Below are 26,945 nucleotides of genomic sequence, written 5' to 3' on the forward strand. Positions count from 1 at the left end.
CCTCAAAAATGTCATTTTCTATTCATATTTATATTATACATATATATACATCGAAAACTTTTCTATTTGACAAGATATCCTCACGAAATTCGGTATGGATTATTGTCCAAGACAACGGTAATAATATCCGCAGAAATTGTTCAGATCGAAGCATTATCGCATATAGCTGCTTGCAAACTGATCGATAAATATCAAGATAAATATCTATTTAAACCTTTTATGCTATCACAAATGCTCTTGTGTAGGGTATTAACGATTCGTTGCAATCGAAATTAACATTTTTCTTGTTTTTTCCATTTTTTTAATTCCTTCATTTTTTAATTTTTTTTTTTTATCTTTTCCTTTTTTTTTATTTTGTATTACTTATTTATTTATTTTTTAATATTTTTTCTTCATTTTTAATTATTTTTTAATTTTCTTTTTTTATTTTATTTTTTTTTTTAATTTTGTGTTACTTTTTATTTATTTATTTATATTTTTATTTTTATTGATTGTTTTAAAAGCTCAAAATGGCGAGGATTGTGTTAACTGTTTACAAATTTTCGATACTCTTATTAGTCGTCAGACTTAGCTGCGCCATATACATATGTCTTTCTATGAAAAGAAATTTTTCATAAATTTTAAATAATCCAATAATTTCAGCTTATACAAGATATTGCATTCAAAAGACGAAGAATAAGTTCCTCTCATTGAATTATATAATACGTCGTGATAATTCCAAAATTGTTCATCTAATTAAGCCTTTCTGTAATTTTTTATTATAATTCATTAATCTCGTACTCCTTTAAATTTTTAAGAATTTCTTATGCCAAAAAATCTCTTTTTGCAACTTTTCTATGACACTCATAGAAAACTTTTTTGCTACCACTTTTTACCACAGTTTTTAGCATATTTTTTTTTCTTACTCTAAACCAATTTGCTATTGTCTTTTTGTTATATAAACTATTTGTTATTGTTGTATATTAATAGGTAGTCATGAGGCTATTGGGTCATTAGTTTACTGCTGACAAAAGTAATTCATTTTCAATGATACACTTTTGTTGTCGCAAAAGCCCCAATAGTCGTTTGAAAATCCTCCAAAATGCATTGACCCAACGCGCTCGGCCCACACACACACACATACATGCGCACAGCCAGCACTAACAACCCACACAAACACTCCAAACGACGTTAGTGTTGACAACAAAGCGGGCGAAGACGTTGAATTTGCTGAAAACGAGGTAATTGAGCGCTGAAATTCGGTTGAATGCATCGCAGCGGGTTGGCGGCTGACGAACTGTCTCAAGGAATTGTAAACACTTAAGCAAATCTTAAACTTTTAACCGTAAAGCCAACAAATTGCCGAATGTCAAGCAAACAAATGTGCGCAAAGAAACGAAAAAACAACAACAACAACGAAGTGACGAAAATAATATATTGAAAAAATAGTAAAAAACAATAACACATACTAAGAAAAAAAAAGTTAAAAAAAAATAAAAAATGGGTCAGACAACATAACTAAACTGAAATGAAGTTAGCAAAAATTTGAAATAACAGTAAAGTGCCCAGAGCTGCGCAAATATTCCATTAGCAACAGTCGATTTTTAAGCAAAAAACCCGCAAACAAGTGAAAATTATTAAAAAATATGTACAATTTAGCCGGAAAAGTATCGCCAAATTACTGTGTTGCCACTTTGACAAGTTGTGCGGCTGGTAAGGAACAGGTTGCGCAGACGAGAAAGCAAAATAAACAAAAAAAATATGAAATATATGAAAAATGGTGGCAGCGATGTTTTTTTTTGTTGTACACCAAATCGGCGAAGCGTTACAAATTTGCGAGTGCATTTTCTTCCTATTTTCCAGTTAGCGGATTTATTTTTAGCTTATGGTTGGGAGTTACTACCTTGAACATGTTTTGTGGCAACTTCATTTGTGTTTACTTTTCTTAAGCATTTTTCTTTTTTTATTTTATTTTGCATTATTACTATATTTATTTATATTTTCATTTTACCTTTTGCTACATTTTAAAGTACTTTCCGTTATTTTCTATGTTTTTCCTCCATTTCCTACACTTGCGCATATTTCGTGTTATTTTATTGTTACGCTTCCGTTATCCACCATTCGCTGCCATAAACTACAAATGTGTTTTGTGGCATTTACTGTTATTTACTACTAACTGCCGCTTCTCTGTTCTTGTTTTTCTGTCAATTTTTTGTAAAGACAATATTTTTTAAAGAGGTTTTTATTGTTGTTGTTTGGTAAAGTGCTCATTATTGCAGACACTTTTGTACTTTGCTGATTTTACTGTTTGCATTTTTTATTTCTAATACTCTTTGTAATTATCTACTATCTACAGATGTAATTACTGCTTTTCCATTACCTTTACTCTTGATTTTTAGTTTTTTTTTTATATTTGGAAATTTTATAAAATCATTAGCATAGATCAGCTGGCTGAGCGCTTAGTGCCTAACAAAACGTTTGAGACCCTCTCATTAACTTTCCATTATAGCTTATTCTACAGTTATGGTTAGGAGCCAATGATTGAAAGTCAATAGCTGCTTTTTACTTACTTGAACTATTATTTTTTATATATTCTCTTGAGTTTTCTATTTTCTATTGGCTCTGTAACTATATTCGTGCGTTTTATTTTAAAAATTTGTACAATAGCATTATTCAAAGTATGGCCCATCTGAAGCTATTACATTTCCTTATCCTTATGGCAATTTGTGGATTCTATCCCAAGTGAACTACGTCGGCTTGGTGGCTAAGAATGAATCAAGCCAATTCTTGGTACCCTATTATGATGTGAACCATATTCCAGTGCGGTTGTGTTGCAATAACCATAAAAAGTGGCAGTCAGAAGAAAAAAGTTCTGTCTTATAAAGCGGCTGAGACAAAACTTCTCAGTCACTGTTTTCGAGAGAATTTTCAACCAGTCTTGCAACATGAGGTCGAGCGTTCTGATGACGAAATATAATTGCCTCAAGTTTAGTGGCAAATTCCGTGCTGGCAATCGCTCGTTTCTGTTTGACGAGTTGCTGTCGATACGGTTACGCATTATTGATTTTACTTGGTTATAGAATTTCATAATTCAGCACGCCTTTCAGATGCGATTCAATACAGCGTAACCTGCGACCTTGGCGTCACAGATATTGTGCTTTGCCGCTGATTTGGCAGTTTGGCCACGTTTCACATAAGATTTTTTCAGTTTGCGGTTGTCGTAATGTAATCAATTGCCAATATCACACAAAATCCGTTGAAACTTGTAGCGGTCAAACAGCATTTCTGACAATCAAAATGGGTTTCCACGTCTCTAGGCTTCAATTCATAAGGCACCTGATGCTTAAAGCCTTAAAGCACTTTGTGATATCGAATTTACTCAATAAAAATTTGGAAATATTATCTGCATAAATACATTAATTTCTTCTGATGTGGTTACGAGGAAAAACATAAATCCCGACATTTTCGAGATCCTGAAAAATCATATAAAATCCCGAAATAAAATTCTGCTGAAATGGTCTTGAGCATAGACGTATGTACATATACATTAAAGTTTCTTGTCTTTGAATGGATGGTTAAAATCGCAACTTTCAAACCATGCAAAACACTTTTGACACGTTTGTTCAGTTAGCTCATGTTCACTTTACTCCAAAATACGCTAATTATCGGCTGAGGTTTTCTTCATATACGGATTGTGTCTAACTTAGGCGAATAGAACTGAATATGCTAGCAAACTACACTGACTTCAAAATGAAAGGGTCCAAATAAGACACGAGTAACTATAATTTTACACAAAAGTTGTTTTTTGAGAACTTAACTTCACTTCAAAGCTAATTTTATTTTATCTTTTTTACAAAATTTTAAAATTAATATGCAAGTTACGTTTTCAAACTAACAATCAATCGAAAAAAATATTCCCTCAAGCCATGCAACGAGAGTACGTCAAGCTTTGATTTTTTCCTTTGAAGATTTTAATTTTTGTTGCTTCTATTTTATGAGGTCGCCACATTGTCTGTGGATAAGTGAAAAAATAACAGATAAAACGGCCAATCTCTGTTAAGTAGTCGCTCATAAATAATTAATGAACCACAGCTAGTCGCTTAGAGCGCTGCGCTGCCTATTGTTTACAAGCAGAAAAAGACTAAAATAATAAAAAATCCAATGGAATACAAAGGCACGCACACAAAAAAAGAATAAGTGTGTGTATTTCAGCATATTAACCAGCGGCCATTTATAAGCTTGACAAGAGACGCAGACTCACCGGCACGCTAATCTACATGAGCTTAAGTCTAGATGGTTGGAATCTAGAATCAACTAAGAATTGATTAAAGATTAAGTGTCAACTAGTCACTGAATGGTTTTGTTACAAATAAAAAAGTTAACGATAAAATAAAAATTAGTGCCTATAAGAGGCATAGAACAAAAGAAATACGTATGACGCCGCCGCGCCAGCATCAAAGCAACGTGTTAGCATAATAATGACGATTATCAAAATTTCCATTCAATCAGAGAAAGACGAAAATATAAAAAATAAGCGCGTGCGAGTGAAAATCGCGTTAAATTGCTTAAAAACGCCAAGAAGAGAAATTTTTTTAATATAGTAACGACGGCGGTTTAGGTACTAAAACAAGATGCCTAACCGAAGATCTACAGACATACATACATATGTGGTAAGCATTTCTCCCAATAGTTGCAGACGTTCTGTCGGCAATGCCAAAAACTTGTTGAAAGCTCCATCTGCGCTTCCAAGTTGACTTGTAAGGCCCTCCTTCGGTCCGATAACACATCGATATACCATCTGATCAAAGCCCAGAACCGAACAAAAAGAACATTTTCACGCATTTTAATAAAAATATTTCTTATGGGCTTAAAAAAGGCATTTCTTTAGGGATCTCTACTCGACTTCGACTTTGCAAAAGATTAAGGTCTTTTAGACGCCTCTAGCACTGAAACACTTATGCCCAAAACATTAAACAAGATGAGTTGAGTCGATCCATAATAGATGATGAGTTCCTCTGTTAACTCTTTGACGATTTTTAAGCACCGTTTCTCTAACTTTCTCGATGTAATCTTCATTAAAGGACGTGATTGGACGAGTCGGATGGCGCAAGTTTTTGATGACTTCACGACCTTCACTGAATGCTCTTCAAAAAAGATTAATCAATCTAACCAAAAACTTTGTAACGACCAGTCCGGGTCAAATTTGATCAGGTGGTTTTATGTGACCCATAAGTTGGTCGCTTAGCATTGATACACTTTATACCCAAAACATTAATCAAAATGTGTTGAGTCGATCCATAATAGATGTTGAGATCCTTTGTTATCTCTCTGATACCAACACGTCGATTTTTCTCTAACTTTTTCAATATTATCTTCATTAATGGACGTGATTGGATAAGTCGGACGAAGCAAGTTTTCGATGACCTCCCGCCCTCCATTGAATGCTCTTCAAAAAAAAGATTGTATCAATTCAACCAAAAAATTTGCATCGACCAGTCCGGGTGAAATTTGATCAGCTAGTTTTATATGACCCATAAGTTAGTCTATTAAAAGATCATATTTGCTACATTTGAGCTTTCTTACTTAGACATTTCTCATTAGCATAAAGCTTCATAAGGTATACCATTCCCACGCAACCGGGTTTTGACGTTGATCATGACGGAAACCGAATTTATATTCGACTAAAGTATGAACTCGACAGTCTTTCTTTATGAACTTTAGACTTAATGCAAATAGCTTAGTTTGGACTCTAAGCAAATATCTTAGTTTCTAATAAAATTAGACTTCGCTAAGTTGATTCGGCTGGTCGTTTGGAATACATTGTTTAATTCTTTGTCTACTGCCGTTGATGAGCTAGAGATATTGAGGGAATTATGTTATTATTAGCGTTTACTAAATCAACGTCAGAAAAATAAATGATAAAATTTCCCCACATAGCAAGACAACTACGACACATCAGAGCCTTAGCGGCTGGGTACTAAAATTTCAGTCTCACTTGAAGCCATATATTTACATACATACGAGTACATTGTCTAGCATTCATATATGTACATATACATATATGTGTACTGATAGGCCTTTGTGTTCTCAAGGACGAATCGCTTCAGTCACGTCCCGTCTCGTCTCAAGCAGTCAACTGGCCGACCAGCGTCAAGTCACGTCAAGTCAGGTTAAGTCGTCGTAGGCTGGAGTTGAGTTGAGCTGAGTTCAATGTTGTGTTTGGTGATGAGACAGAGAGAGTCAAGTGTTGGTGTCGCGCGCAAAGTCAAAGCGCTTGACACTGACCAAATGCTAAGATAATAAATAAATAACAACAAATGGCAGAAAGATGAAAACTTTGCGGTGCAATCAACCGGCCAACCCACAACTTGTATGTAGACAGCCGATGATGTTCGACACACACGTTCACGCTCACGCACGTTGACAGTGTGAAAACATGCAAAGGCACACACGCACGCAGGCAGCTGCGCTTCATCTTTTGCAGCTATTGAGGCTGTACTTCGCCTCCTATGCCTTTGTTGTAATTTATGTTGTAGCGTGCGCTTCTTCTTCGTTTTAGGTTTGGCTTGGCCTATTTGTTGGTGCCAGTGGCGGTCAAGTAGTTGCCAGCCTGCCCCTTTCTGATGTGTACACAAGCCGGTTATTTATATGCACATATACATTTGTATATATGTATGTGTGTGTGTGTCCACATGATTTAGTGTTGTTGTAATTATCCTCAGTGTCGCGGTTTGGTGCGATTGCCATTGTATTTTTGATTATATTCCGCACACTTAACTATTATAGGGCTATAATTTTGCTTTGGCGTTCTCCTTCATTGTCAGCGTTGCTGTTGTTTTTCTTGTTGTTGCTCAAACCAATTATGCGTAAAGATGCCGTCCATGGTATGGCCACTGGTCTCTGAACCATTCATACCAAGGACAATGCGGTTGTGAAATAAATTCGCTACATTTCTGCAGACCTGTTTTGTAAAAAGAGGGAAAGAAAGCGAAAAAAATTCGAAATTCAAAAGACAATATTAAAAAAAAAAACCCAAAACAAAAATTTAAAAATTACAAAAAGCAAAAAATGTGACCAAAACCGGTCTTACAAGCATTTACAATGGAATGCGCTTCAGCATCCCTGCGCCTTTGTTGCCCTCCAGTTGAAATGCTTTTTTGTGGTTACTAACAAACTGCCTGTCTCAGCTACGGGAAAGCATGGAACATGGAAGACAGCTCATTTTCAACGAATTGCAAAGCTGCTGCCATAGACTGTTTTTTTTTTTGGAATTTTTCTCATACTTTTTGCGATTCACGGTGTGGGTCACGTGTAGATGTGGCACTCGATGCATGCATTTTGTGGCAAAAAAAACTCGTTTAGCATTTTTTGATTGGAAATGTGTAAAAATATGTAATTAATTACTGCAATACTCTTCGAATTGCTGAGATTTTTACTTCACAGACTTTTGAATGCGGAAACTTGATAATTGAATTATGAAAGTTGATTTATAGCAGTCTGCATGTGAACTTAGTAAAAACTACATAAACTCTATATGATGCTCCGCAACTTATCAAATATGTAATGATTACTAAACTATAAGCTCTGGCTACAACTTAGAGCACTTTGTGATATCGAAACTTACGCAATTCAAATTTTGAAGTATTCTTCCGCATAGATATACTTCTGATAAATCCCGAAAAATCATAAAAAATCCCGAAATCGCATACTCCTGAGATGTTCTTGAGCATATACATAGATTAGTTTCTTCTTGATATGAATGAGAACGAAAACAAAAGTCCCATAATTTTCGGGATCCCGAAAAATTTTATAAAGTCCCGAAATTAAATTTTCGTAGAGTGGTGCAAATGCAAAAATTAGCTTCTACTTGATAGAATTAAGAACTAAAACATAAATACCGAAATTTTCGGGATCCCGAAAAGATGAGAGTGAGATGTTCTTGAGCACATACATAGATTAGCTTCTACTTGATATGATTAAGCACAAAAGCAAAAGTCACATAATTTTCGGGATAACGCAAAAATTATATAAAATCCGGAAAACAAATTTTCGTAGAGTGGTCATATGCAAAAATTTGCTTCTCTAAATATGATTAAGAACAAAAACAAAAATTTCAACCTTTTCGGGATCCCTAAAAATCAAATAAAATACCGAAATCGGATGTACATACATATATTAACGGAATGGTCTGACGTTGCATCCCATATTTGTATTCAACTGCTTTTTAACTCTTTCAGTTATTAATATCCTATACACAAAGTTATCACACCTTAAAAATCGCTTGTCATTCCACTTCTGACCTCTACTTGTCAAAATTCAATTGCTTTGACAGCAGTGACTTAGTTTGAGTTTTGAGAACACCCAGTATCACTAAAAAAATGCTTTATTGTATATTATTAAATTGCTCTTAACAACTGGTCGGTGCCTCATATCGGTGGTGCCCTTTAAAGATTCATTCACTACACATTTTACTGTAAAATTAATTAATTATCTTCAGTTGTTGGATTTTTCATTTTATATAATATAATACCAGTAAAGTTGCCGGTAAATATTCACCGCTTTCTTACACATAATTATTTGGTCTGCTACTTTATCTTTAAGCTGTGAGTCATAGACATTGATTCATGCAGATGGTAAACCTTATACACGCATTTCCGCTTCTTCTGAATCACTAAATACCACAAATCAAAGACATGAAACCCAAAAGCCGGTGTGTAATACAAAAGATACATATGTATGTACATACATACATACATATGTATGTAAGTGCAGACTTTCTTTCGGTCAAGGTTGGTTGGAACTTTGTTGTTGTAATTCTTATGCATAAGCTAATCCGATTTTTACTGCGCAAGTTAAATTACATACTTGGCGGGAAGAATCCGCTCATTCTAAATGATAAATCAAGTAGTCGAGACCAGATTGACAAACATAAAAGCGATGAAAATGATGATGAAAATAAAGTTGTATTTCTTATATATTACATATTCTTGTATATTGGATCCCCAAACATGTAGTTGCCTGTTCATTGTGATTCTACATTTATTTTAAAAGTAAATTTTCGGGATCCTGAGAAAAAAAAAAAAAAAAAAAATGCGAAAAATTATATTGTTAAGACTAAGTTAAAAGTAATTAAAGGGTATTAAAAATAACGAAACTTTCGGGATCCCGAAAAAAAAATGTCACAATTTTTTTAACATCAAATTTAAAATATGTTTTCTGTATGCCAATTTATTATAATTAAAAGTACATATTAAAAATCTCGAAATTTTCGGGATCCCGAAAAAAACCAAAAAATTTACAATTTTTATAATTAAATTTAAATATTATTTCTTGTTTTCTCTGTATGTCAAGTAAAAGGGATTCAAAAATTCCGAAATTTTCGGGATCCCGGAAAAAAAAATCCACAATTTTTCTTGTTAAAGGTAAATATAAAATATACTTTTTTTGTTTTTTGTATGTCGAATATTGAAAATTTTCTAAAGAAACAATGACATTTTACTTTTAATTTTATATAGTACCTATTAAATTGTTGTCAATTAATTATGAATATTCCAGAAAATAAAAGCTATGAATAACTACTGCAATCGTTATATACATACACATGTATGTATATACGTTCATAACTATAAATATATATCCATATGTATGTACATACATATGTACATATGTATATACGCTCTTGTATGTATTCTCTTTCGCATCTTAGTGGAATTTAGAGGTCTTTTATGTTTGTGCAACTAATCATGTTGCTCTTGCCAAATTTAAAAGTTAAATATTTGTTGTTTAAGCATGTAATACAGAGGCACATACTTAAGTATGTAGTATGTACATACATATAAATATGTATGCGAGTGTTAGTTGACATGCGCGCGCAACGCAATAGAAAACTTAATTGAGTTCACTACACTTGCTGTGATCTCTTCGCGTAGTGATGAAGGTCCTTTTGATTAGCGTCTCACCAAACGTTAAATGTGTGGACATACATGTGTATGTATGTATGTACATATGTATGTATGTGTGCTAGTTTGGCCACGCTTGTAATGATATAGTGTAGAGTCATAGAAAAAGCTGGAGAAAATAGCAAAAACGTCTTAGACATTGTATGTATGTATGTACTACATATGTACATTGATTTGGTGATGAGAGCGTACAGTTTTATGATTTCGAAATTGTTAAAATTTTCTTATTGGCTTTTTTTACTATAATTAAGTATAAAAAATAAGTTCCAAAAAATTTCGCAATTAGTTTTTTTCTTGCTATAATCAAGTTAAAAAAAATAAATCCCGAAATTTTCGGGGTCCCGAAAGTGGTCCGATGAAATCCCGAAAATGATATTTGGAGAATGGTCTGAGATTGCATACTGCATTTGTATTTATCTGAATGATCATATATTTAAGTAGAAAAAACGAAAATTCCGAAATTTTCGGAATCACGAAAATGAGCATATAAAATACATACCAAAATTACATTTTTGGAGAATGATCTGATATATGTATGTATGTACATACCTGAATGATAGATATGAAATATTTATAAAATACAGAAATCGAGAAATTTTCGGGATCCTGAAAATGATTATATAAAATCCCGAAATTGGTATTTTACGGAATGGTCCGAGATTGCATTTGTATTTATCTAGATGATGGTCTTTTAAATATCTGTTACATATCCATTTACATACATATAAACATATGTATGTCTGTAGTTATGTATGTGTTCCCCAAATTTGAATCACGGGCGCAAATATTTATTTAAGGAAGAAATATACACTCCAGCTGCTGTGATCATGATGTTGTCACACATTTTATGCGATCGTCAAACTTGTTGTTGCTGCCACTGCTGCTATGCTAATATTGCCAATGTTATAGCTAATGTAAATGATGAATGAATTAACACGGATTGCGTACATTTGTTGCTGCCTGTTGCCCGCCTGGCCGCCTGCCTTTGGGCTGCTGCGCATGCGTGCACGCGCTCTGGGCTGTTGACACAACAAATACAAATAAACTAATTTCTGAATGCAACGCCAACAAAGAAAATAACGAAATACACTACAGAAGCGCTAACAACAACAACAACAAAGCTAATAATAACAACACGATGCTTTGCATAGATAATGTAAAGCTTGCATCATTTGGCGTTTTGATTAATGGAAAATACATGAAATTGCTGCCATTAATATCTAGAGTTGTTATCGTTGTTGCTGTTGTTGGACAAACTTTGGCAATAGCTATTGGTAGGCTCATTGGGCTTTTGTTTAGTTGCCTACATAGCATTTTGTTGCCCAAGCAGTGTGATAAACACATGCACACGAGCGAGCACACACACACACATACATACTCACAAATACATAGAAGATGAGCAAAACAAATAAACACTCAAGTGCATGTGTGTGTGTTAACCTTAAAATGCATGCTAACAGCTAATAGCAAAAACAACAAGTTGTTGGCAACTCACCATACAAGTTGTTGCAAATGCCTCTAATAACAACAACAACAACAACAGTAATAGCAACATTGATTATCAACAAAGTGGGTGCAAATTAAGTCGTTACCATGCATGCCGCGCACCACGAGCGACCCAGACGCCGTTTTTGTAACCGAAATCGATTTGTGTTGCTCTTATTTGTTGTTGTTGTTGTTGGTAGCGTTTTCCTCATTTCATTCGCGCACAAGTACTTTGATTTGTATTGATTGCTGCATTTAATGGCGGCGCACAGCCAGACAAATAGCCTGCTAATTTTATGCCTTTACAGGTGGTAGCCATATAAATGTGACCACATTGATTGGTTGCAATAAAAAATGCAATAACCAGAACGGAAATGACAAACAAATTATAAAATTTTAACTAACAGGCGAATCGGTGAATGAAGTAGAAACAGTGCGAATTTAATATTTTTGGGTCTAACTTATGTGAGAATAATTCTATGGAAACAAAATCTGTTCTTAGAAAAAACTATTTCAAAAATACCGTTGCGTCTTTGAAACCTTGTAGCATCTGTTTTAGAAGCTCGAATTTAGTCCGATTTATAAGATCGAAAAAGGTTATACACCATTGACAGTTATGGCAAAGAATCAAAGTTGTATTTGTAGTTGCCGCTTACACTCTCTCATTCAAACGCATAACGCTTTCTTCTTCTTATTCTAAAATCAGATTTTCGATCAAAAAATGTTTATTTCAATAATACCGGTCCGACTTTGAAAGCTTTTAGTGTGCGTCTTATAAGCTTGTTCGAAAAATGTTATACACAATCGAAATAAGAAGAAAACATTGATATTATCCATATTTCATTCTTAGGACCTTCTTGCTGTAATCAATAATAACGCTTTCCTTCTCTTCTTCTTTATTGGCGTAGACGCCGCTTACGCGATTATAGCCGAGTTAACAACAGCGCGCCAGTCGTTTCTTCTTTTCGCTACGTGGCGCCAATTGGATATTCCAAGCGAAGCCAGGTCCTTCTCCACTTGGTCCTTCCAACCGAGTGGAGGTCTTCCTCTTCCTCTGCTTCCCCCGGCGGGTACTGCGTCGAATACTTTCAGAGCTGGAGTGTTTTCGTCCATCCGGATAACATGACCTAGCCAGCGTAGCCGCTGTCTTTTAATTCGCTGAACTATGTCAATGTCGTCGTATATGTCGTTCAGCTCATCGTTCCATCGAATGCGGTATTCGCCGTGGCCAACGCGCAAAGGACCATAAATCTTTCGCAGAACTTTTCTCTCGAAGACTCGCAACGTCGACTCATCAGTTGTTGTCATCGTCCAGGCCTCTGCACCATATTATTATGGGAATTATGAGTGACTTATAGAGTTTGGTTTTTGTTCGTCGAGAGAGGACTTTGCTTCTCAATTGCCTACTCAGTCCGAAGTAGCACCTGTTGGTAAAAGCGCAGGATAACTCTTGGATTTCTAGGCTGACATTGTTGGTGGTGTTTACGCTGGTTCCAAGATAGACGAAATTATCTACGACTCCAAAGTTATGACTGTCAACAGTGACGTGAGAGCCAAGTCGCGAGTGTGACGACTGCTTGTTTGATGACAGGAGATATTTCGTCTTGCCTTCGTTCACTGCCAGACCCATTTGCATTGCTTCCTTGTCCAGTCTGATAATAATAACGCTTTTCAGTATTTCAAATTTCGAACATCGAAGACAAATGTTTCGCTTTTGGCTGCTAACTTCGAAAAATGGAAATTCAATTTTTTTTGATGACTCGATCTCTCGAAAAAAATGATTTTGTTCAATCTCAAAAAATACAATACAGTTTTGATTTTCTGTCACAATCAATAAATTGTATTTAGTAAAAGTTGTATTATACAATTCTTTATTAATTGCTAAATTGTATATGTTGCAAAGCTGTTCCACTATCTCAACACACTTTCTTCGTTTAGCTGAATCAGTATTTATTGATCATTGCTGACATTTATAATGATTGTAAATTAATCTGTTGACATTCCACTGGTTTTCTGTGCAATCTATTCAAAAAATTGTGCTAGCGTTCTCTCAATCGAGCTATTAGATTAAACAACTCTAGTCTAATTTTACGTTACTTAAGTCTTAAGTACTTCATGCTAAGTTGGCTGCTCTTCGTTGAACTTTCGGAAAATCAATAAAAATTGAACAAGTATAATGGATCCATGTCATATAGATGACTTTAGGTTGTTTATCATTTGAGTCTAGGCGTTTATAGCCTTCTACGCGGAGCCTTATAGAGTTTGAATAAGTTGTTCAGTTGCTCGATGGAATTGATTTCTACATTTGGTTATCCATAATTTAGCAATTTATAACGGAACTGTTCTTACTTTTGCCAATATTACAGTAACCCTTTGATCTACCTTTAGTCGCGTCAGCCTCATAAATAAATATATATTCGTGATTGGCAAATTTGATTCAAGGTCGTCGTGTGGCTGATAAATGAAAACATGCATATAAATAACGGGTGATCCAAGTATAGGTACTTCTTCAATAGCCTTTTTCTGACAGATCATGCGTGAATCGTTGAGAGTCGATTTGGTGCCGTTCGCAGTAACTTGGACTGACGTATGGAACGACTTATCGCATTTTTCGCAGATATCTTGAAAGTGTACAAAATACAACTAGTACAAGAACTGAAGCCGCTCGACATTCCCCAACGACATCGTTTCACTCTATGGGCTCTAAAAAAGTTCCAAGAAGATCCGGCGTTTTCAAACCAAATTTTGTTCAACGATGAGACCCATTTCTGGCTCAATGGGTGTGTAAACAAACAAAATTAACGCATTTATGATGAAAAGCAAACTGAAGAGATACAAGAGCTGTCATTTCATCCAGAAAAAAAACAATGATTTGTTGTGGTTTGTAGGCCGGTGGAATCATCGGTCCATATTTCTTCAAAATTAACGCATCAATCAATGGATTTATTGAGAGAACACTTCGGTGAGCAGATAATTTTACGTTTTGGACCGGTCGATTGGCCACCAACATCATGTGATGTGAAATGCCAAAGAATGTTCTTTCGAATGTTAATTAACATTCCCCATTAAATTTGAAGTTTTTTTTGTTTTCTCTTTAAAAAAGTAGGAAACCTTGAAGTGGTTCAGCCTTTACATGCCTATAGTATTAGTATAGACTCACAGCCTCTGGATTTGCCACTCTAGTCGAGTAAAATGGTTACATACTACACCTTGTGTATCTATAAAATCTTCATTCCTTAAAGCCTTCTTTGTGCACCTGCCTTTAGACTAAAACCACTCTCCACTTCAGTGTACCACTCGCTAATTGTGTTTGCGTCGCAAAGAGAATGTGCGTCAAATTGCCAACCACAATGCCCTTAGCGGCAAAATATGTACATATGTAGGTGTGTACATCGGTAGGCATGGGTGTAGCGGTGGGTGTTGCGTTGGGTGTGTGACGCGGTGCAATTTTCCAGTTATTAATCTCGCTATGCCAAACTAATTTCCCTAATTCGTCAACACTTAACTGCGGCACTGATTGTTTGTGTTGTTGCTGTTGTGCGGAGTTGTGTGTTTTGAAAGCAACAAAAAAACCTTTGCAATACTACAATGAGTTTGGCACGCTTTTGCGCGGCGGTTGTGGCAACAAAAAGCGCTGTGGGTGTGTATGTGTGCGATTTTTTTTGTTTTAGTCTTTTCAAAATCTTCCGATTTTTTATGGTTTCGCCAAGATGATGTGTCATTTCTTAATCGGCAGCTTTGTTGTTTTTGTTGTACACACTTGCAAATTGTGGGCTTGGCGTGTTGCTAATTCCTTGTTGTCGCAATGCCGTCGAGTTTACGGCAGCAAATGAAATTATTTAACCTTTTCTCATTTGCGGCAAATTAAAGTAATTTCGTAACTTTTTAGCACCCGTGTCACATTTGTTTATTTGCTAATAGCCTTATTTAGCATTCATCATATTATTTACACACTTACTTACATACGTATATCTATATATGTGTATTATACTTGTATATTGAAATATTGTTTAATATAAATTTTAATTTTTGACTTCCTTCATTCTTTCTGCAGCACACAAATACAGCTTGCAACAGCAGCAGCAGCAGCAGCCCCACCAGCACAACAACCACTGGCAGCCCAAATATAAATAATAAAAGCTCAAATTCTACAATAATAACAAGAAATTGCCGCCAATACAGCTCGGTGCACACACAACAGCCGGCTGGTCCCGTGCGAGAGATCCAAATCGATCCGTACATCATACTCGAAGACGATCTGAAGTATTTCTACGATGACGTCAGAGACGTAAGTGTAGTTATGAATCACTCCCTTTCTCGAGAAATGTACCTCAGCTATTTCTAGTAACATGATGTAATGATTTATTGCAATTTCATTTCGATGATTAGGCGTCTAAGTGTGTGTGAAATGAAGAAATGAGCATGAGTTTTAGTATACTAATGACTCGAATTAATTACTTACTATTAAGTACTTACTTCTATATAACTAAAGTTATTTACCACATACCACTCAGGAGAAATTAACTTTAAATTGTTTATAAACAATTATTTGTAAATATGTTCTGTCTCTTTTATCAATTGCCCACTACATCCCACCACGTCCCACCAATTAGTGGCTAAATTCTACTGAGATGTTTATGAACTTACTAAACTAAATGTCTACAGATAATAATTTCTTTGAAAATATTTCCTTTTATGTATTTTTTTTATTTGTATAATTTTTGGCTCTTTTAGGAACTAATTTTTGGATCTCGGCCGATCCTTACATGTAACGAATTGCACGAAGTAAAAGTTAATAAATTTTTTTTTCTCTTTGCGCATATTTGATTTTTATTAGAAACAGTATACAATTTTTAAATTTCAATTGATTTTAATACGTGGGTTGTTTCTTATATTTCGGGATTTGGCAACTCATAACATAAAAATAAAAATAATTATCTATTTCGAGGCTGCCTACTTTTTTTTTAAGAAGTAATACATAAACTTCACATTTAATGGGGAAAGTTTATTATCATTCGAAAGAACAGTTTTTAGCATTAATTTTTTGAAGATTATCTCTTTCAAATGTTGGCCGCGGCTACGTCTCAGATGGTCCGTTCATTGAGTTCAATTTTCGATGACTCGTTCGAGCATTTCGACTGGTAAATAGTGAATGACACGCGTGAATCGAAGCGAGACTGTCCGCGTAGGCTTACATATTCCCACATGAAAAGTTTAACGGTGTAATATCAAACAATCTTGGTGGCCAATCGACCGGCACAAAACGTGAAATAATCCGCTCACCGAAGTGTTCTCTAAATAAATCCACTTATTGCTGCGATGTGTGGGAAGTGGCGCCGTCTTGTTGAAACCAAATGCCAGCGAGATAACAAGCTTCAAATATTCGATTATCATGGCGCGATAACGGTCACCATTGACGGTTACGTTCTTATTGGCATCATTTTGAAGAAATATGCACCTATGATTCCACCGGCCAACAAACCGCAGCAAACCGTTGCCTGTTTGTTTGCTATTGCTATTTCGTTTGTTTATATAGCCGTTGAGCCAGAAATGGGGGGCCTCATAGGTGAATCGAAAAGGTCGGATTTTCTTGAAACTTTTCAAGAGCCCATAGAGCGAAGCGATGTCGTTTTGGAAGGACGAGCGCTTCAGTTTTTGCACAAGCTGTATTTTGTGGGCTTTAGTTAGTTTAAGTTTAAATTTAAATTAAAGTTTAAGTTTAAGCTTAAGTTTAAGTTTAAGTTTAAGCTTAAGCTTAAGTTTAAGTTTAAGTTTAAATTTAAGTTTGAGTTTGAGTTTAAGTTTAAGTTTAGGTTTAAGTTTAGGTTTAAGTTTAAGTTTAAGTTTAAGTTTAAGTTTAAGTTTAAGTTTAAGTTTAAGTTTAAGTTTAAGTTTAAGTTTAAGTTTAAGTTTAAGTTTAAGTTTAAGTTTAAGTTTGAGTTTAAGTTTAAGTTTAAGTTTAAGTTTAAGTTTAAGTTTAAGTTTAAGTTTAAGTTTAAGTTTAAGTTTAAGTTTAAGTTTAAGTTCAAGTTTAAGTTTAAGTTTAAGTTTAAGTTTAAGTTTAAGTTTAAGTTTAAGTTTAAGTTTAAGTTTAAGTTTAAGTTTAAGTTTAAGTTTAAGTTTAAGTTTAAGTTTAAGTTTAAGTTTAAGTTTAAGTTTAAGTTTAAGTTTAAGTTTAAGTTTAAGTTTAAGTTTAAATTTAAGTTTGAGTTTAAGTTTAAGTTTAAGTTTAAGTTTAGGTTTAAGTTTAAGTTTAAGTTTAAGTTTAAGTTTAAGTTTAAGTTTAAGTTTATTTACACCCGCCAAGTGCGGCAATAGTTGGCGCACAAAAGCGACAACATAGGACGCTTTCGGCATTTAGATGACTGATTTTTTTTTTAAATTGCTGACTTGATGAATGCGATGTGAGGTTGTGGGAATTTTGTCGCGCTATAATATGGTAAGAAGTTATTTAGACCTCAAACGGATGAGTAAATCATTTTGGGTTTATTTGCTTATACACATAAATGTACATATGTATATGTGTGTTTATGTGTGCGCAACACCTTGAAAGCGCAATTTAGCATACGCAAATAGTTGAAATTCAAATTTGAGAATTATTTGGTTGCTTGAGTGTAGGAACTGCAGTTTTTACTACGCAATTTTGCTGCCCCTTAACTAAATGCAAAATGAGTTTTTAATTGTCAATAAAATTTAGCTAGTTAGTGGGGCATGTGATGAATATATATATTTTTCTATTATTATTCATTTTCATTCACCTCATATTATTGTTGTTTCTTTGTGCAGCTCCTGCGGCAGGGCACGAGTCAGACGGAACTCGATAAGATCGCCTCGTACTACTTCGACGGCCAGGGCAAAGCGCTGCGGCCAATGGTTACCATGCTGATGGCCAGAGCGATCAACTACCATTTGAATAAGGAATCAAGGTAAGCGCGCACATAAAGCGTACTTTATGCGGCAGTGTACTTGTGGCATAGCAGAGCGGAACAAATTAAATGAAAATATAGTAAATTAAAAGCGCTCAAGCGATTGAATATAATAAAGGCACAAATTTTAAAAGAGTTTCACTGAATATATGATAAAATGTTATAAAACCGCAAAAAGGAAAAAAATTAGCAACAACAAATAATTGAATTAAATTAAAATTACTTGAAAATGTGCAGAAAATAAATAATTTCAATTTATTTCGATGAAATGCGCAATTAATGCGCTTTGCAATTCATTTTGGCGCGTTTAGTACCATAAATACACATTTAAAAATTTCATTCATTTTGAAATTTCAAGACTTGTATTAATAAGCAGTTTGTTGTTGCATTTTTGCACCCACCAGCACAGCAACAGCACTGAAAAGCTACATAAAGCCTCATTCGATTGAGTTTGGTGCGCGGGGCGTATGAGTGATCTGCCGAAAAATTCATGCTGTTAATGGGTAGCATTTATTTGCTTTGCTGTTAGTTAACATTTACATGTTTGTTGTTGTTAACAAAGAAAAACTACAACGTGTGCAACATTGCGTAAATGCGCATCGGCCAATAAATCCGGCTATAATAGCGCCTGTTGAAGGTGTTTGCGAAAGGTTACACGGTCGCCTCGAAGCCGCCAATGGCACCAACACCACCATTACTAACGATTTTTACCACCATTGCACACTTGCACGTGTAAGTGTGTTCGTGCGCTGGCTGCGGCTTTGTTTGTTTGTTGTGCGCGATTTCGCTTTTAGTTTGGCCTAAGCGTAACGGTGCTAATTAAACAGAAATTATTTCATTCATTTCACTGTTGCCTGGCAGCTGCCGCTGCTGTGTGCCTCTCTGCTACCTTGCGGCTCTCCGCCATTGTTTGTTGCCTTTTATTTATTATTTTATTATTTAATGTCTTTTTTTTTAGCAATTTAGTGAACAAACAACGTTTCATCTCGCTCTTCTCGGAAATGGTCCACTCGGCAAGTCTGGTGCATGACGATGTCATCGATCAATCGGATATTCGTCGCGGCAAGCCAAGCGTGAACGCGCTGTGGAATCACAAAAAGGTGAGTCGCTAATGTCAGTCAGCATTTGTTTGTCTATTTATTTTGCAGCAGGGGAATATTTTTGCGTGGATTTGCTTTGCCCTTTAGTGAAGGTCATTGGTATAATGGTATGCCTTTTCAAGGCTTGGCAAATTAAAAAGACATACACTAAATTTTGTTGTGGCTTTGTGGTATTTCTAAAGTATTTTTAATATTTTTGCGTAGAATAAAAGCAACAATTTGTTGGAAAATCTTTTGTATAGGCGGTATTACATCACACGCTGAGATTTGGAGTACTACCTTATTTAAAACTAATTTAGAGGTCTAAAACCGTCGAAATATGGCTATAAGCTTCGCAGTTTCGTAGAACTCTGAACAGCACACTTTAGTATAACTACTATTTTGCTTAAGTTAGCTATAAAAATTAAGTAGTTGGGTACCAAAGTTGGACTTTAATGGTTACTCACAGCTCAGCACACCCGCTAGACGGGAATGAAAAAGAGGTTTAGTAGTGCACGGAGATACTATCGCTGTCTTTATTACGGGCCCAAAATGGACTGCAGAGTAGAGACGGGGCTATGGCATAGTATTTTGATATCTCTCACTTTATTTGCATACCAAACTCAGCTGGCATCTTCCAAGCGGAAGTATAAAGCATGGAGAAGTCCTGAGGAGTGCTACTGAATAACCACGGAAGTATTCAAAAAGCTATCAAAGGCACAGCTGGCGAGATAGCTTTGCTAGCCTTGTCGTCGTCAAAGATTATTAGCAGCGTAGTCAAAAAATATAGGAAGGCTATAAGCTCACTAACAGGTTAACTCCACGTGTCCACAATCTGAGTTCTCGGCCACAGGAACATTTTCGGCAAAAAAAAAAAAATACAGATATGTTCGCTCAATCAGGAACCTCTCTAGATGAATTCGAGGCAGATATAATATTATGTATGTCCGCGGAACCGATCAAGAGGGACACAGCTCAGAACAGATGGTAATCAATAGTCAAATGCCAGATAACGTAGCTGATATTTTTGAATTGGAACAATTTTGAATATATTTGTTACATATCTTAAAAAAATTTCTGAAAAGAAAGATGTTGTATCAACCATGAAGTACTTGAAAAATCATTTCAAAAAGTATCAAATTAGACATATTTCGAAACAGAGTTACCAACTATCCAGCAAAGTAATTGTGGACAGAAAGAATTCAAAATATTAGTAAAGCAATGTCTTGAAATGAAATATATATTTGTACAGGGTTGCCACCTATAAAATGGGGTATAAAGTTTAGTCAAGCACAAGATGTTGAAAAATAATATTTGGAAGTTAAGTTTTTAAATGACTTTCCATATACATGTTTTGGAATGGCGTTGCCATCTATTAAAGCATGTAAGACTGAAAAATTAACATCAGATACATACATACCAAACATTTTAATTAAGCCTTTTGGAAAGTCTTTAATTGGCATACAAATTCTAGGTAGGATTGCCATCTATCGCAAACAGTAAAAAAGAGAAAAATAAAGCATAAAAAATGTAAGAAAATATTCGAAAATTCTTCAAATTAGATATATTTTTGCACAGGGTTGCCACACGTTGAAAAAAATACTCGATCGATATGTAGATCAATGCTGCCATCTATAGAAAAAAAGTAAGTTCGAAGCATTACGAAAGTTTAATCAGTTATACGATATTTAGCGATATCGTTTAGAAAGTATTCAGATGACCTTCTATTAAAAAAATTTTTGAAATAGAGTTGCCATATATTCAAGCTAGTAATATTGAAAAAGTAGCACAAAGTGTATCGGTATTTATTTTAAGAAAGCCTTCGAAAAGTCTTGAATTCGCAAAAAAATCGCCATAGCGTTGCCACCTATCGAAAATAGTGGCACATGAAAAAAATTACATTGTGTAAAATATAAAAGAAATTGCAAAACATTCCGAAAAGCCTTCAAATTTAAATTTTTTTGGCGCAGAGTTGCCACCCATCGATAAAAATAAAACTGAAAACATATTAAAGTATGCCCATCTATGCTGCCATCTATCAGAAAAGGTAAGAAAAGTCCGAAAACATTACGAAAGCTTAATCAAACATACGATATTTAAAAATATGCTTCAGAAAGTACTGAGATGAGCTTCTACTTAAAAGTTTTTTAGAAGAGTGTTGCCATATATCCAAGCATGTAATATTGTACATGCAAAGTAAAATGTAAAGTAGCACAAAATGTTGGTATACATAGGGATTTTAAGAAAGCTTTCGAAAAGTCCTGAATTTACAATAAAATCTACATAGCGTTGCCATCTGTTGAGAACAGTAAAAATAGATAAAAATTTTATTTTTTATACATATAAGGGAATTTAAGAAAATATTCCGAAAAATTATCAAATTAGATATCTTTTGGCACAGAGTTGCCACCTATTGTTACAGGTAAAACTGAAAAAAATTATTACAGTATGCCAAGCATGAGAAATTTAAGAAAAGCTTCCCAATAGTCTTAATTTACAATATTTTTTAAAATAGCGTTGCCACCTATTCAGAAAGTGAATCTGTGAAAAATACTACAGATTGCCCAACATAACGAGTTACCGGAAATTTTTCAATTTAGTTTTATTTTGGCCTTGCCACCTGATGTAAGTAGAAAAACTAAAAATAATAAGAACTCTTGCTAGATTTCTTTCGGAAAGAGTAAGCACAATTTAGTTGTATACGTTCCTCTCTATCTTCAAGCAAACACTTGATACTTCGTTTAAGTTGTTATCCTCAATTTGCTATTTTAGCTGACATAACCTCCTAGATATGAACTGATTTTCGGAAAGTCGAACGGAAATTCATTAAAACGTTGCAAAGACATTATCATGGTCATCATGGTATCTAAATACTACCATTATTGATGGAATCCACATCGCCATTTCGGCAGACAGTAACAAAATTTACATCTTGATAGTCTGAGTGGGCTATAACCCGATTTCAAACCTTCTATATTACCGTTATTAACACCATTCCAAACAAAGTGCATATTATTACTCAATTCAAGGAGACAATTGACAGCCAATCAAAAAGCGATTGTCTAAAATACCGTTTCAGCGCTCGTGTTAATTGCTGTTAATAAAAGTGCAGTTATTTTCGTAATTGTTTAATAGTGTAAGATTATACGAGCATTTACGTCCCATTTGCAAACCAACAATTTTTCTAAATTCTCAATTTACTTTGGACTGGTTTTGCTTATTGGTTTTTTTTTGCGCGAAACGTTTTCATTACTCCACGTCGCTTTTGGTTGCAACATCGAAATTAGCCAAGTGTTGTGGTATTGACCGCCTGAAAATCAACGTCAAAATGGGCAAACTCGTTGTCACTGCCAGCAACAAGCTGAGTTAACTGACTAACTGTCAGCCAATTGCGTGGTCAAGCAACTGGCGTTTAAGGCCTTTCAACGATTTATTTATTATTTACTTTAATTCGTCCGATCTTTGCTGGATTTGGCCGCAAGTATCCATTTTCGGTTGGCAGAAATTTCCTAAACGTTCGCTGAAGGTCCCTGGCCGAGCTGAGCTGCTGCGTCGAGTCGAGCCGTGCCGATATGGGAAATGAGAACAAGTTTACGTCGATGTTGCAACAAATTGTCGGTAGCCGCTGGTGTCACCATGCCCCTACCCACGGCGGTACTGATAGCAAGTCTTCGATTGGCGGGGCCATATGTGGACCGACTCGCTTTGGAATAATTGCACTCATTTTTGGCAAGTCGATTATTTAGCTGTTTTATTGCTGCCGCCAAACGTTGCATGTGTAAGCGTTTTGTTGCACTTGCTGCAGTTGTTGTTGTTGTTGGTACATGTGCCACAAATCGAAAATGTGCAATTTAGCCGCCTAAAAACGGGTTCGTGTTCAACTCGGTGTTCATGTTCGCCTGAATTTGCCAAAAAGCGGAAAGCAGTGGGTATGTACATACATACATACATGTATTCATACATACATATACATATACATATGTACTTACTTTGATATATACTCATAGCCATAGACATATTTATAAATTTGGCTGTCTTGTCAATTCCATGGCTATCGCAAGCGATTACGAAATTCGGCTATGCATAATACTGATGGCATTAAATAGTGTGCTTAAGCAGGTTATACTCTAGGAGTGGTGGACCATATACCTAAAAGTGATTTGTTTTGGTTGGAGCTCTACAGAAAAGTTGCCTACCTTGTTGCAGCTGAAAAGTGTCTGGTGTTAGGTAATGGAAATTAAGGTTTTACTGTGCTGTTTGTCTCTCTGCCACGCGAAAGATGCATAATGTTTCTTACATCTAAAAAATTATTAAAAAAAAACTATGGTAATATAGTATGTTTAGTAGCAGGGTGGAAAAATAATAACAATGTTTATTAGGTACTATTGAATTTTCTGTATTATTGTTGTTATACATTGTGACAAAAATGCATCCGGAAATTTGAAGTGAGAGATGGCAAGAGAGCTCGACATCTCTTGAGAGTCCGTTCGAATGATTTTGGTTGATTTTTTGACTGTTGAGAGTCCTTAACCGGATAAAAATCCGCGTCCGTTCCGGTTACGTAGACTCGACTGTACCTTTGGACATGCTTGATCGTGCGAATCTCGATCCCACATTCATGGAGAGCATTATAACTGCCGATGAGACATGGGCTTATGAGTTTGACATGCAAACAAGTCAACAATCATGGGAATGGAGGGGAAAAAACACAGTTATGCTCATGGTGATACCCATTGTTTTCTTCGATATTCGTAGTTTGGTGCATCATGAAATTGTTCTGGAGAGACAGACGGTCAATAAGCGGTATATTTTGGTCGTATTAAAGCATTTGTGTGAGAACATCCGTCGAAAAGGGTAGGAATTGTGGAAGAAATATTCATGGACTTTACACGATGATAATGCATCAGGGCATTGAGGCTCGGTTGTGACCGAATTTAAAACCAAAAACCCAATGAATACCATCTATTAACCACCGTATTCACCAGATTTGGCTCCGTGTGATTCTTTCTTGTTCCCCAATCTGAAATTGTCGCACCGTGGAACTCGTTTCCAATCGATCGAAGACATCAAAATTCGCTGAAGGAACTGAAGGCCATCACAAAAAGTGTTTAAGAAACGTGCTTCGAAGACTGAAAAAATCGTTGGCGTATGTTTATTACATCAGCTGGGGAATACTTTGAAGGCGGCAAAATAAATATTGACTAATAATTAAATATTTGCCGTCTTATTTACAATTTCCGAGTACTTTTTTGTTATAATGTAAAAAAATTCCGAAACGAAAAACTCAAAACTCAAACTTAATTCATTTAAAATACTGTGTTTTGAAAAGATGTCCATTGAAACAAAATTTCGGTTCACATTTTTTCAATTTTTTGTGTAGTCAGCAGACGACTTTTTACTGCTTCCATCATTTTTGGCATACTATTTATAAGGTTCTCTATAATTGGATAACAGGCTAGGAGGTCTCGTTTCCACAATTCATTTATAGTCTTTGAATTTTTCCTTTCGGCTAAAATTTTCCATTTTTAAATGACCCATAGGTACTGAATGGTGTTAAAATATGTGGGGTGGGGAGGGGCAAGTCGAGCAGCTTAATCTCAATATCCCAAAACCACGATTTGATAATTTTTGCGGTATGTTTCGGATCGTTATTCTGAATGAAAATATATCCTTGTCTACGTTTGAGTCCGAAAAATCCAGGCTTAGTAGATATGAGTTCTCCAGAATATTAATGAAAGTTGTGACGCGCATTATACCAGCGATCCGCCGAAGTAAATCCAACTCATTTCCGCGAAAACATTCAGAATCCTTCAGTGACTCACCTCCAAATTTCATGGTTGGGCATATGTTGCGACCTGTACACCAAATGTTTATCAGTAAATATCTATGCGAGCCCATTTAATCTTATTCGATTAATATTGGTTTTAACGGAGCCAGTAATTTTGTTGCAATAATCTCGATGATGAAATGCTCAAATTTTTTGACGAGCTCCTATCGAGCCTTACGGTGTTTATCACTTAGAAGTGTTTTTTACCATTAGAAATTTAAAGCTTTTTAATGTATGATATGACATGCGATCAAATTTGACCCGGACTGAGGGAAAAAATACTTCTTGAAAAATTAACCAACATGTGTTGAGTTGATCCATAAGAGATGTGGTTTTTGGATAAGCCCCTGGTTATACTCCATAAAATCTATTAAAATCCATATTTCGAATATTTAGCGGCTATTTCGTAACGTCTGTGTCATTCAGTTTTAATAATAATAACTTAGAATCTATGATAAAAACAGTGACTGCCAAGTCAAAAGCTAATTAATTTTTAGGTAGTGTTGCATGTACGAGGGTTGGTTATTAATTAATGAGTTTTCTTAAAAAAATTCCATAAACTCCATTTTATAATTGTGTGTTTATGAATTATTGACAAGTATTCATTTTTCGATGTACAAAAGATGCGGTTAACAAATTTTTGTATCGTAAACTCCAAGTTTTTTAATGGTGTTTAACAATCATGAGTCAATAAACTCGAGTTAAATATATGGAGTTTATAAACAATCAACAACTTTTCCTTTTGGGTGTTTAGTTAAAGCTAGTTAATATTTTATATATTGCAGACTCTGAGTTTAATAGTAGTGTTTAATATTCAAAAGTCAATAAACTCGAGTTAATCATTTTGTGTTTATTAACAACTAACATGTTCTGTTTGGATGTTTGAGAAACTCTAATTGAAGTGAGTTTAATAATTATTCTAAAAAAACTATGAGTTTAATAGTAGTGAGTTTAATAGTAGTGTTTAATATTTAAAAGTCAATAAACTCGAGTTAAACATTTTGTCTTTATTACGATTATTAAGTGTTTCTTTGGCTCATAAAATGTTAACCAAAATATGGTTAACTCCAATTTTCTTAGTAGTGTTTAACACTTGAGAGTCAAAACTCGACTTTTTAGCTAAAGGTAGCTAGGTTAAAATATGATTAAAAACGCTTTATATTTTATAGAAAAAAGAAATTTTCTAGTTAATAATCTAATTAGAATTATTTCGAAGTACACTTTCAAGAAACCACGACTTTAGATATAATGTTTTCTTAAACTGCAAATATTCAATGAATTTAGGGCTGCGTATTGCCACATTCTGAAATCTGGGCTGCAACCGCATTACCTACAAGCCACACCTCGTATAACTGTAGTACATAATGTTTACAAAACCATTGGTTTACTGTTAAATTTTTTTCACCAAAACCGATAAAGCCGTCGAACACTTGACATGAAAACCAAATATTTTTCCGCAATTTTCAATTTATGTTCAACTTGCTTAACACTTTAAATGAGTGTTGAACTTAAATCCGATATAGCTTAACCTCAAATAGTCGAAGACACAGTAAAAAATAGACAGATATCAATTATGTGCAAAATATTTAACGAAAATGGCCTAACACCGCGCAAAGATAAATCGAGAAGAAAAAGAAGATAAAGAAAAAACACGTTGAGTTTGCACTTTGCATAGCAAAATCGCAAATTA

The 26,945-nt window shown here is 34.8% G+C and overlaps 1 protein-coding gene across 1 annotated transcript in view; it reads left to right on the forward strand.

Annotated features, from left to right (window-relative positions):
• Window positions 1-26,945, forward strand: part of LOC126750963 (all trans-polyprenyl-diphosphate synthase PDSS1) — an 85,670-nt gene that overhangs the window by 31,173 nt on the left and 27,552 nt on the right. The window contains exons 2-4 of the mRNA XM_050460832.1: window positions 15,478-15,711; window positions 18,210-18,349; window positions 19,308-19,449. Coding sequence (XP_050316789.1) covers window positions 15,478-15,711; window positions 18,210-18,349; window positions 19,308-19,449 — 516 coding nt within the window. The remainder of the gene's footprint in view (window positions 1-15,477; window positions 15,712-18,209; window positions 18,350-19,307; window positions 19,450-26,945) is intronic.

This window comes from Bactrocera neohumeralis, chromosome 2 (assembly GCF_024586455.1).
Source record: "Bactrocera neohumeralis isolate Rockhampton chromosome 2, APGP_CSIRO_Bneo_wtdbg2-racon-allhic-juicebox.fasta_v2, whole genome shotgun sequence".
NCBI lineage: Eukaryota > Metazoa > Arthropoda > Insecta > Diptera > Tephritidae > Bactrocera > Bactrocera neohumeralis.